Source organism: Trichosurus vulpecula, chromosome 9, assembly GCF_011100635.1.
Source record: "Trichosurus vulpecula isolate mTriVul1 chromosome 9, mTriVul1.pri, whole genome shotgun sequence".
NCBI classification, from domain to species: domain Eukaryota; kingdom Metazoa; phylum Chordata; class Mammalia; order Diprotodontia; family Phalangeridae; genus Trichosurus; species Trichosurus vulpecula.
The window spans coordinates 162,091,995-162,105,559 of NC_050581.1; the positions used below are offsets into that span (position 1 = coordinate 162,091,995).

General features: G+C 39.2%; 1 protein-coding gene across 1 annotated transcript in view; it reads right to left on the bottom strand.

Annotated features, from left to right (window-relative positions):
• The window catches only part of CNTN4 (contactin 4), a 537,580-nt gene that overhangs the window by 226,947 nt on the left and 297,068 nt on the right, over positions 1 to 13,565 (bottom strand). The window contains exon 5 of the mRNA XM_036739098.1: positions 6,420 to 6,617. Coding sequence (XP_036594993.1) covers positions 6,420 to 6,617 — 198 coding nt within the window. The remainder of the gene's footprint in view (positions 1 to 6,419; positions 6,618 to 13,565) is intronic.

Here is a 13,565-nt window from a genome sequence, read left to right on the forward strand (position 1 = left end):
TCCCTGTGATAGACCCTTTCCAGCAACCATCCAGGCTGTCCTGGGCTGGAGCCCTGCTTCCCTCTGCTATTTTGTGGGTTCTACAGCTCTAGAATTTGTTCAGAGCCATTTTTATAGGTTTTTGGAGGGACCTGGAGGAGAGCTTAAGCAAGTCCCTGCTTTCCAGCCACCATCCTGGCTCTGCCCCCTCCCCTTCTTTTTTAACTTATGGAATAAAACAAGCATTTCCATAACATAGTATAATAAAAAAAAGATGATTGCACATGAAACTGCAAATCTACTATGTATAACTCGCTATTCCTTTTAAATAAACAACAAAGTTATCATATGCATTTCTTTTTTCTTTTCTTTTTTTTTCTTCCCTTCCTTCTGCCCCTCCCCCCACCCTGGAGATGGTTACCATTATACACAAATAAGTGGATATATATATATATATATATATATATATATATATATGTAAAATTATTCCATATGTTTCTATTTATCAGTTCTTTCTCTGCATGGATTTGAAGTCTTCTGTATGATTCACTGTGTTTGCTGCATAGCCACCATTCTAAAATCCCATCTTGCCTTCTTGTATGATGACATCTTGGCTTTCTCCCCTATAAACATTTCAATTCTACCTCTTAGTCTAAGGATCTCTGTTCTGAAGTTAACATGTTGTCATAGTTGGTCAGATCCGTGATCCATGCAGTTGATTATTCTGTCACCAAGAGGCCTCAAGAGGATGTCTGTGGGAAGGCTGGCTTCACAGATTCACAAGGTCTTAAGTTAAAGGCATCTGAGAAGATGCCCTAGTCCAACCTCTCACCCAATGAAGGAATACTCCTCTACTACATGCTTGGTTACCCTGATATCAAGTTTAAGATGAGCTATTGCTAAACTTCTTATGGATTTAGGTCATTTACCATTGTGCTTAAGCCTTATGATTGCATCCATAATCATCTTGAAAATTCAGTTAAAAGGGCTGGTGAAAGTGTCATTTGACCATGGACTGCCTTTTACTCCAATCCCACTGATTCCATTTTTCAAGTGTCTGTAGCATTGTGAATAAGGCAGTCATCCAGAAAATTTTGGTTCTGAAACCTTATTCAGAAAAGTTAATGCTAAATTACATTGAACTAATTAGCTGAAAAATTGCTCAACTGCCCACTGCATCTTTCATAGACATGGTCTCAGCAGGAATAAAAATAGGGAGGATTCTCTTCTACGTTTTTCAGTCCTCTGCCTATTCCAATGCAAACACTGTCAGCATTCAAGGTGAAGAAATTTCTAAAACAGAGGCACAACTATGTCATCTCTTGCTTAATAAGCTCCAGTGGCTCCCTATCATCATTAGCCTTAACTATAACTCCTTTGTCATTTAAAGCTTTTCATAACCTTGCCCTGGTGCACCTTTTGTGGCTTTATTTTTTTTAATTTTCATTCAAGTATTTAAGTATTACTAAGTATTTATTTAAGTACTCTCCTTAAGTCATAGTGAAGTCCAGTCCGAATGGCCTAGGTTTTCCTCACACACTGCATTCCATCTCTCTTTGTCGTGCCTTTGCCTGCTCTCCCATGTCTGGAAGGCACTTCCTCTTTGGTCCTACCTTCTAGAGCTTCTTGATTCCTTTAAATCTCAGCTGGGGTATCACATTCTACCAGAGGGACAACCCTATTCTTTCACATACAAATGTTCTCTCTCCCTGAAATCATGTTCCTAGAGGATTGAGTTAGTCTGGAAGCTAGGATGACCCATCTTCAAAAGCATGCCTTTCATACATACTGGCTGGAAAAGTCATTCAAAGTCTCAGTGCTCCTGGTAACTCTTAAGACTACACTGCTGCCCTATATCAGTAGAGAGAGTCATCTGGAGTTCCCTATACCAGGGGTCAGCCAATGATGGCCAGTGGGTCAACCCAGCCCACCATGTGCTTTTCTACAATCCCTGAGCTGAGATTTAAATATAAAAATTATTCTTAGCTCATGGCCCATATATAAATAGGAGGTGGGCAGGATTTAGGATGGCAGACTGTCGTTTGCCAATCTCTAACTTAAAACAATGAAACCATAGGCCTGATCTCTAGCCTTGTATTGTGAATATACTTATATTTGCACATGATGTCTTTAAGCTTCTGGAAAGCAATGAATGTTTCATTTTTGCTTTTATATCTCTAGTTTTTAGCACTTTGGGGGCACATTTGTTATTGTTCAGTTGAGCCCATTGTGCCTGACTCTTTGTGATCCCATTTGGGGTTTTCTTGACAAAGATACTAGAGTAGTTTGCCATTTCCTTCTCCAGCTCATTTTTCAGATGAGGAAACTGAGGCAAACAGGGTTCAGTGATTTGTCCAGGGTCACACAGCCAGTAAGTGTCTGAGGTCAGATCTGAATTAATGTCTTCCTGACTCCAGAACGGGTGCTCTATCCACTCTGCCACCTAGCTGCCCCATTTTAATAACTGCTTGTTTATTAACTGATTTATGTTTCCCGATGTTCACAGTATTATTTTATTTATGATGAAGACTTATGTACTAGGTACTTCAGATGCCTATAATTTCAATGGAATATACTTAGCACATACTTCTTCAATTCATTATAAAATGATAGCATAAAAGGAAACATTCTGCTCGCCCACAAATAAATTAGGATCAGTAATTTTGGCATGAAAACATCAGTAAGTCATCTTTTATGCAGTAGCCTTTTTGATGGGGTACACACACATATAGGTGTAGCCATAATGGCTTTTGTTTTCTTTGAATGGCTCAGCTTGCCTCATTGAGCCTCTGGACACTGTGGCTTGCTCTTCCGGGGAGCATGCCGGGAAGCAGACAGCTTCCTGTGTGAGGAGTCATGGGGCTGGCTGAGGGGAGGTGTTGGCGGCTATGCTAGGGGGAGGAGCCAACTCAAGAACCAATCAGCCCTGGTCATTAGGGCGGAGCTTAATGATGTCAGAGACCCTATAAGAGGGGAGAGGACAGCTCGGAGAGTTCTCTCTCTCTCTTTCCTTTTCCGGTTGGAGCCAGCGACAGTTACGACAGTTACGTCAGTTACAGCGACCGTTACATCGTCAGTTACAGTTGCAGCTTCAGTTTCAGAAACAGACACAGCTGAGGCAGGAGCTGCCAGCAGCAGAGCTGATCTACGGGAGGAAGCTGAACAAAGACTTCAGTCCAGTGGGTAATCTTATTACCATCAAGGGGGAAACATGATTTTGCTTTACGCAATCATGTTTCTCTGTAGCCTCCTGGTTACTCTTTCAAGGCGTACTTATTGGGCCTGGAAGATTATGACCAACATATCAAAATGGGGTTGCTGGTTCATGGGTTGGTTACTGTTGAGCCTAAATAAATGTTTTGATTCTTCTGCCTTCTACTTTGAGAGTTTCTTCTATCCGGCGATTCCGAACCTTTCAGACATGTTTATGATCCTCTTTGAGATTATAAACTCTGCCCTCTTATTACATTTGGCGTCACGAACAGGATCGCTAGGTATAAGATCTCTATTTAGAAGCAGAACAATTCCAGAGGAAGAGATAAATATCCCAGGATGGGAGGATCCATTTTATTCCTCCCTAGCAAAAGAATTGGCTAAAAAAGCTGGACCCTGTGAAAACTGGGAACCAAGGCTACGGAAAGGAGATCCTAGGGATTTGGAAAAGTGTTTACGAGAAGTTGGGATTCAGTCAGGGGCATCACTATCTAGGCAAAGCTGGATAGTGTTATCAGCCTACCGGCTAGTATACGAAAGATTGAGATTAAGTGAAAGACATGGGGGCACTCCTACCCCACAGGAAGAAGAGGAATCTCAGATAGCAGAAGACCAAACTGACTCAAATAAGAACTTTTCTATTAATGTGGCTAAGAGCAACAGGAGACCAAAAAAGCCCAGAGTGCATTTCAACCCAGCCCAGAAAGAGCCGGCTGAGGCACAAAACACTACTGGGGTTCAGGATGTGCCTCACACAGAGAATAGGAGATGGTTAAATGATCAGACAAGGGCTCGACCCATACAAAGGAGGAAGACAGAAACCCGAGGTGAAGATTCAGTTACAAGGGAAATTCAGGAAGATTTCTCACCGCAAGAGGTCACAGATATTTTGAGTAGATTCAGCCAAAGAATAGGAGAACCATTGATATCTTGGATGGTAAGACTCAGTGATCAAGGGGCCGGTGGAATATCAGTAGATGGGACAGACTGCATGAGATTCATAGGTATCAGCCATGATCCTCTAGTTCAACAAGCTTTTAGGGAACATCATCAGCAAGGAGATGGTGATAGCGGGACTACTCTGTTGGCATTAGCCGCTGTGGGATGCAATAAGAGATATGATACTGATTCTATGTGGCCCACTGAGCACAGACCCTGGTATTCACTTAGAGATTGTATCATGAGACTAAAGGAGGAGGTAATGAAGACTGCCATTATGATAGGAACTGCAGACAAATATTACAATGATCCAATGGGACTGTCTCATAGGAATTTAATAATTAGGACAGCTCCCCCTGCTTATAAACAACTAATTTTGAATTTATTGCTTGGAGAAGTAGGGAGCCGTCTTACAACAGTGATAAATAAGATTTTACAGTTATATGACTTAGGTGACTGGGGAAGGGATAGATCTCCTCGAGAGAGAAGGGTGAATAACCAGCAAACTTGGCGCCAAAGGAGAGTAACAAGGAAAGAAATGTTTACTGCTTTATTGAGAGCAGGAGTAGGTTTGAAATGATAGATGGAATTCCAACCAATGAATTATACAGAATGTATAGAGGACTTGATAACACGAGAATAGGGAAATAAGAACTGCTCCTGCAAGCCTACAAGCCACTCAGACTGAAGGTGACCTTGTGTGATTAACGGATGAAAACTTGTACATCTGGGGAAAGGCTGGGAGGACAATCTTAGTCTATATCTAGGGTGGGATCCTCTTGGCTTCCTCATTATGTTCCTTTTGAAAAGAAACATTTCCCACCTGAGTTGGCTCTGATGTTGGATCTTTGCATAACTGAAATCTCAACCAAACTTGAGATGATTTTATTTGAAGAATTATAGTCCATACTTGTCTATTCTTTTGTCCTTTGTTTTGGCTAACCTTGTTGCTAGTTTTGTTTCCTTCAGGCTTAAGCACCCTGCACTTTCCGGTGACTGCTAAGCATGTAGCATTCTTGGAATTCCTGCCAGCTCGTTAAAGAAATGACCTCTGGAATGGGACTTTTTGGGGCAGGGCCATCTCTACATCCAATTTCAGCATGAAGAAGCTATGGAAAATGAGACCTTCACCCCTCACCCCAAGATTTTGAGCCCCAATCGTTCAAGGGGGGTGGAAATGATGATAGTGTTCTGTTTACTTATTTTGTGTTATCCTTGCTGTGTTGTTTTATTGTTATGATATTATTGATCCTATGTAATGGATACAAGGATTTAGGGGTGGACATTTGAATTATTAATAATTATTTTGGGGATGATTGATTGAAGAGATTATCTTGCTGGGATCTAGGGGTGGATCGCATTTGAATCGTTAACCAATGTTTGGGAATGTCACTGAATGATATGTTTTGCTTTATAATGAATGATATGTTTTAGTTTCCTTTGTAATTGGATCACAATGTATGTTCTAGGATACATGGCTGATTAGATTATGTATCCTATAACAAGGGGTGGAGTGTAGCCATAATGGCTTTTGTTTTCTTTGAATGGCTCAGCTTGCCTCATTGAGCCTCTGGACACTGTGGCTTGCTCTTCCGGGGAGCATGCCGGGAAGCAGACAGCTTCCTGTGTGAGGAGTCATGGGGCTGGCTGAGGGGAGGTGTTGGCGGCTATGCTAGGGGGAGGAGCCAACTCAAGAACCAATCAGCCCTGGTCATTAGGGCGGAGCTTAATGATGTCAGAGACCCTATAAGAGGGGAGAGGACAGCTCGGAGAGTTCTCTCTCTCTCTTTCCTTTTCCGGTTGGAGCCAGCGACAGTTACGACAGTTACGTCAGTTACAGCGACCGTTACATCGTCAGTTACAGTTGCAGCTTCAGTTTCAGAAACAGACACAGCTGAGGCAGGAGCTGCCAGCAGCAGAGCTGATCTACGGGAGGAAGCTGAACAAAGACTTCAGTCCAGTGGGTAATCTTATTACCATCAAGGGGGAAACATGATTTTGCTTTACGCAATCATGTTTCTCTGTAGCCTCCTGGTTACTCTTTCAAGGCGTACTTATTGGGCCTGGAAGATTATGACCAACATATCAAAATGGGGTTGCTGGTTCATGGGTTGGTTACTGTTGAGCCTAAATAAATGTTTTGATTCTTCTGCCTTCTACTTTGAGAGTTTCTTCTATCCGGCGATTCCGAACCTTTCAGACATGTTTATGATCCTCTTTGAGATTATAAACTCTGCCCTCTTATTACAATAGGTTGATGAGTTCATAAAACCATGCAAAGAACTCACCATCATTCCTCAGTATTAAAGGTGTAGGAGGTCCCAGCACTTTGTGGTTTGTGACTGTGTTGGTCACCACACAGGTATAATTCCCAACATCTGATTTTTCCACTTTGGCAATGTAGAGGTTTCCAGTCTCTTGAGAAACAAAGCGTCTGTTATCCTGGTGTGATGGGTATTCATTGAAGATCCAGGCATAGCTCAGTTCTGAAAACAATGGGTATTATCATTACAAACACAATGCTTGGTACTGGAAACTCTCACTCACTGAGAAGCAATCAAGATAGAATTCCAGGCTCCTTTTTAAAAAGCAGATTTTTAAGTCAATGAACCACAGAAGCTGCAAAAAGAAACATCAACAGATTAAATTATTTAAATAGCCCTCTAGTCTCCTAGACATGAAGCTGTAACTAGGGTAGGTAACTGGTACTTTGATTAAGGGCACTGAATTTAGAGGATACTTATAGTGTTAAGTCCTTTAACAAACAGTATGGAAACAACATAGCTTACCACCTAGGGAGTATGAATACTTTGTTAAAATTGGGAGGAATCATATGGTAAGATGGGGTGGACTGCTACCCTAACCCACTTCTCCTCATCATGAGTAATCTCCTCATTCATAGCTTGATGTTTGGTTCTCCTACCTCTGTGTCAGCTCTTTCTCAGTCTCCTTTGCTGGTTCATTATCCATATTCCCCCTAACAGTGGATATACTACAAGGCTCTGCACTGAGTTTTATATGTATGTGTGTGTAAGTATACATGTATGTATGCATTTGTATATTCTTACTTGGTGATCTCATCAGCTCTCATGAGTTTATTAACTATGTGACCTCCAGGTTTCTCTCTTTCTCTGTCACTGTTTCTCTCTCTCTACCTCTGTCTCTGTCTGTCTCCCTCTCCCTCTCTCCTTCTCCCCCCCACCTATTCTTTCTTTTGAGCTCCAGTCATGCATCTTCAAGTGCCCATTGAAAATTTTAAATTGAATGTCCAACAGGCATCTCAAACTCATCTAAAAAGAACTCGTTATTCTTTCCCCAACCGCCATCCTTCCAATCACCAAGGTTTACAACCTTAGTGTCATCCTATACTCCTCACTCTCAATCTGTTTCTACCTCCACAACATCTCTCCAACTTGTGCACTTCTCTCAACTCACTGTAGTTGAGGTCTTCCTGGGTTTTAATTTTGTCAGCTATAAAATGAGGGGGCTCAACTAGATGACCTCTAAAGATTTTTACAGCTCTTGATCTATGATTCTGTGATCTTATAATCTCTCTGTCTGAACTTTCTGTCCCTCCTCTTCAACTGAAGGTTGCTTTCATTCAAATTCTGTGGTTGCTGGTACTTACCTGTGGGACCAAAAAAATCTAGTGAGCACTCTGGATTGTAGAGATAGAGGCAATAGTACAACCAGTAAATCTAACTTACTAAGGTAAGTAAGCTTATATGAATTCCTTCCTTCTTATCTGCCAAGATATGGTTCCTGGTCCTTAGGAGTTTACAATCTTTTCAATTTACCATGGCCATTCACCATTTTCATAGGGATCTTCAAGAACAAGTCAACTAACACCTTTCCCTTTACAGACAAGGAAAGTGAGGTTCAAAGTTTAAACTACTTGCCCCAGGTCAAATAGCTGGGAAACAAATCCAGGTCTGCCAGAATCCTTCACACTTCCATCAGGCAGCTTCCTTCATTCAAATAAATCCTTGCTTCCCTGAGTGAGCAGATATTTATATGAACTGCAATTTATCTATTTTTGTCATCATTTTAAACCCAATTTTTTATAAATATTTTTGAACAAAAATATTCAACTCTGATGGCAATTTTGTCACATTTGACCCAGTGATAATTCTACAAGGCCTGTATGCTGAAGAGATTAAAGAAGAAGGAAAAGAACCTATATATACAAACATATTTATAACAGCTCTTTTTGTGGTGATAAAGAATTGGAAATTGAGAAGATGCCAATCATTTGGGGAATGGCTGAACAAGCTGTGGTCTGTAATTGTGATAGAATATTTCTGTGCTATAAGAAATGACCAGCAGGTGGGTTTCAGAAAAAAATGTGGAAAGATATACATGTACTGATACAAAGTGATTAGAACCAGAACAACATTGTACACAGTAACGTCAATATTATACAATGACCAACTGCCAATGACTTAGGCATTCCTACCAATACAGTGATTCAAGATATTTCTAAAAGACTTATGATGAAAAGTGCTATCTCCAGAGAAAGAACCAATGGAGTCTGAATGCTGCTTGAATCATTCTTTTTTTAACTTAATTTTTCTTACTTGTTTTTGGCCTGTTTTTTTTGCAACATGGCTAATATGAAAATATTTTGCATGACTGCACATGTACAATTTATATTAAATTGCTTGCCTTCTCAGGGAGGGGGAAAGGAAGTAAGGGAGAAAAAGAATTTGGAACTCAAAATTTAAAAGAAAACAAATAGTAAAAATTGTTTTTTTACATGTAATTGGAAAAATGTATTAAAATTTAAAAAATAAACAAATCCACGTCCTGTGAATCCATGATTAGTACACTTTCCACTACACCTCCAACACAGGATCACCCCCTGGCTTAGTTGTTGGGTATGACCTGCCAAGACACATTATTGCCAAGGCCAAAGAATCCTAAGTTCATAGAACTCTTGGAACATGTGTCCACAGAAGTACTTTAGGATAGTCAGGAGTGGTCATTAGTGAGGGTATTCTTCTCCCTTCTTTCCCTTCCACACCAAATTTGGTCACCTAGATTCATTCTAGGATAGAGAGACAGGAAGAACCATTAGTGATGTTACCTAATAGGGAACACCTAGAACCCACCTACTGTGGGGGCCTTTCCCCCTGAACCTTCCTGTCAATGGCTCCATTCCTTTCTGCCCTGAGTTGGACATTGACTCCCTCCTCATGAACTTTATGGTTCTCCAGACCTTAGCATCTCCTTTATTATTATTATTGACTTTATTAATTATTTCAATAATCAATATTATATTATTATTATATATGTAAGAGCTCAAAAAAACTAACATCTGTGTTATCAGAGTACCTGAGAACTTCTAACTCATATCTTCCTATATATAAATATATAAATGTGGTCTCCCTTAATTGGAGTGTAAGCTCCTTGTGAGCAGAAGCTCACTTATCTTTTCTATTTGTATCCACAGTACTTAGCACAGTGCTTGGTATATGATAGGAAATTAATGTTTTCATTCATTCATTTTGGTACAAAATGAAGGGGGGTGAAACTTCAAATAAAAAGAGACTAACACTATATATCCACAGCTATATAAAGAGGGATCAAGTGAGATCATATATGTATATGTGTATATATAAATATATACACATGTGTATATATTTATATATACACATGTGTATATATAAATATATACACATATGTATATATAAATATACCCACACATATCTATATACATAGCACTATATTTTAGTTACTGTCATTTAACTCTCACTATTATTAATGAACAAAAGAAATGTTTATAGAAATGTTTATAGGGTCAAAGTGGAACAGATAGGTAGGGACAGCAACTGGACCTATAATTTCACTGGAATAGGGAACTCCTGGTTAAGGAAAGTCCTTCTACTGATGTAGGCCAGAATCTTCTCTGCAACTTATGGTCCAGAGTTACTTAGAGCAATGCTGTCAAGCTCATACAGAACTGGATCTTTGCAGGCTGCATATTGATGTAGAAAACTATAATGACCTTTGTTAGGTTGTATTTCTATTTCGTTGGACTTTTCCCAATTATATTTTAATTCTTGGGAGCCTGTGGGCAGACACCTCTGGTGAAATGTGTTAGCAGGGGTCATGAAGCCAATATATGCCTGAAACAGGAATTGACCCTTGATCTAGCTGGTTCTGAGCCAGATCTTTAACCATTATGCTACGTGGTATCTCATGTATAGGTAACATGTCTCCTATTTCTATAACATGGGAAAGTAGGAAGTATCGCTGATATCTCTTTTACAGATTGAATTTACACATAGAACTGGAGAATGTGGCTAGGTTCCTCTCCTATCCCTCCCCTTTAAAAAGTGGCTGGAGAGCCCTTGCGTTTTCTCTCCTTGAAGGAGACCTTGAAGGTAGTCATAGCAGGGATCAGGCTCACTAACTGTGCCCGAAGGGAAACATTATCTTCTGGCCTTCCCCCAACTCTCTGTCCTTCTATCTTTCCCTTTACCCCTCCTTTCCCCTTATTCTCTATGAGGGGGCTAAAAGCCCTAAATATACTCTTACTCTCTCATTCTAACCGAGAGTTTCATCATACCCAGAAAGAATGGTACAATAGCATCTCGTACTTGGGCTATGGACTTAAATGCTTTGTCTTATCCTCATGAGGTATATTGCCTGCAAATGGCTGCCTTCATTTCTATGCCCAATTATATATCATGGGCATTTTCTCATTACCCTTAAGCCCTGCTATACACGTGTCTTTTCTATTTGTGTGTGATATATGTAAGTTATTGTAAAGGCTGAAATACTCTAGCAATTGACCAAATAGCTATGTTTATGACCTATGATTTGCATATTTGCCTCTGGATTTAAATCTCCTTCAAGTGATCAAGCTGTATTTTTTATTCTAGATGTTTCATAAATGTATACTCTTGTTTTCAAAGAAGATCCAACATGAACATGAGTTGTTGGGTGAAATCTGTCAGGACTCATTATTGTCAAAGCTAAAAGATACTAAATTTATGAGAATCTTGGAACATCTACAAAAGAAACAGATGCCCACTCAAGTATTGGTAAAGCACTGGTGGAGGATGTTGGCATAGAATTGGAAAAGAAAAGAGTCTCACTAACATTGGGCAACAGGAAAAAAAGAGAATTACAATGCTTGTTCCCTGATGATTTTATAAGGATCTTCTAAGAATAAATCACGTGCCATAAAAGTGCATTCTTGGAGGAGACTCTGGAATCTCAAAGGCAATGCCACTGAGGCACAAACTCTGACAGATCCTACCAAGGCTTCAAGTTCAAGTTCATTGACTGACTGTATGTCTGTTATCTGGGGACCAGCATAGTTATGGCCAGTGAGGCTCTTCACCAGGTTGGTCCCAAGGTGCTTATCTTTTCAGGAATATTTGAAGATGATCTCCTGAATTATAAAATGTTATAATCTATCCCACGTCAATGAACTTACAGATCCTTACATATATAAATATATATATGTATAAGGATATATGACAGGATTTTTAAAAAAAATGAAAATTATAGACATAACTTAAAATCATTCCACCTTCTCCAAAAGGACAATGTGTCTCTCCCTTCCCCCTGCCCCTTGTTGAATGAATCAAATCCACATTCTCCCTACATATCTGACAAACTGTCTCTTCTCTACTTCCAATGGCTACAAGCTGATTTGAGCTCAGTGGCAGAAGTTGATGGTCAAATGAATATGAGATAGGTAGGCAAAAGGCACCTGAAAAAAGCCCTGAGTTTTCTTTCCAATGAGCTTGCCAAAAATAAGAGAAAACAGCTTAGATTATTCCCCTTATATGACTCCAGTATAACTGAGATGTGAACAACTCAACCAACTTGATTTTTCTCTATCATGTTAAAGAAAAGAGCCTGGGTTATATTTGAATGATTTCTTGATTGAACTGACCCAGGGCTCATGTGTTACGTATATGATATAATTTCTAGTAGAAGAAAGAGGTTAATATATCCAAGGAACTGATTATCACCCTAGAAACTGCCTAAAAAAAGTTAACAGGATTCAGTTAGGAAATCTGACCCTCTTTGAGACTTTTATGTCTGATGTCTCTGATATCTTTCTTTCACTAAGATTTTAAGGTATGTAAGCCCAGGCTCAGGGACTACATTACGCTGTCAAGAACTATCAAAAAAGAGATTAATTAATATTAGCTAATGATAATGAAGGGATCAGCTAGGTTGGTAAAGAGCATCACTCATAATCTTCATTAATTGACAGTTCATGTGTGCTTTCTGTGTTTTCAAAGAGCTTTTCTCACTACAGCCCTGGGAGATATTTAGTTCAAGTATTATGTCCATTTTGCAGAGAAAGAAACTAAGTTCTAAAAATTCTTAAATGAATTGCTCATGGTCAAAGCCAGTAAGCCATAGAAATGGGATCCAAATCCAGTTCTCCTGAATCCCAAATTCAACACCCCATATTCTATATCTAAACCTAGAAATCACTTACAGAAGGTTTTTAAAATTTTTTATTTAATTTTTCATTTATGGAATAAAAAAAGCATTTCTATAACATAATGCAATAAAAAGATGATTATGCATGAAACTGCAAGTCTATTATGTACTACTTTCTATTCCTTTTAAATATATAATAAAGTTGTCATGTAAATTTCTTTTTTTTTCTTCCCCTCCTTACCCTAGAGATGGCTAACATTAGACACAAATATGTATATAAATGTAAAATCATTCTATACATTCTTAAACTGTGATCTGTGAACTTCTTTTAAAAAAATACCATACTAACTATATTTCAGTGTAATTGGTTTCCTTTGTAATACTATGTATTTATTTATGCATTGAAAACATAGGCTTCACCAGATTGCAAAGGAGTCCATGGCTCAAAACAGGTTAAGAATGTCTGTTCTAGCAATACAAGGTTCAAAGACCGCTCCAAAGGACTCATGATGGAAAGAGCTATCTACATCCAGAAAAAGAACTACAGAGTCTGAATGCAGATTGAGGCAAACTATTTGCTCTTTTTTGGGGGGGGGTTGTTTCTTCTTTCTCATGATTCATTCCATTGGTCATAATTCTTCTTTACAACTTGATTATGATGTATATAAGTTTAATGTGAAAGTATATGTAAAACATATATTGGATTCCATACTATCTTGGGTGGGGAGGGGAGGGAAGGGAAGAAAATTTGGAACTCAAAAACTTGTGGAGCTAAGTGCTATAAACTAAAAATAAAAAATCTAATTAAAAAAAAAAGAATGCCTGCTCTAGACCACTGCCCTCCTTTTACAGATATGGAAATTCAGGCCAAGAAAAGTGAAATGATTAAGCCTAGGGTCCACAGGTAATAAGTAGCAAAGCAGGAGGTAAGTGGGGGGGAGGGTAGGAGGGCTAGAACCCAAGTCTCCAAACTCCAGCACTAATGTTCTTTCTTCATTGGTTTCATAAGGTTAAATTTA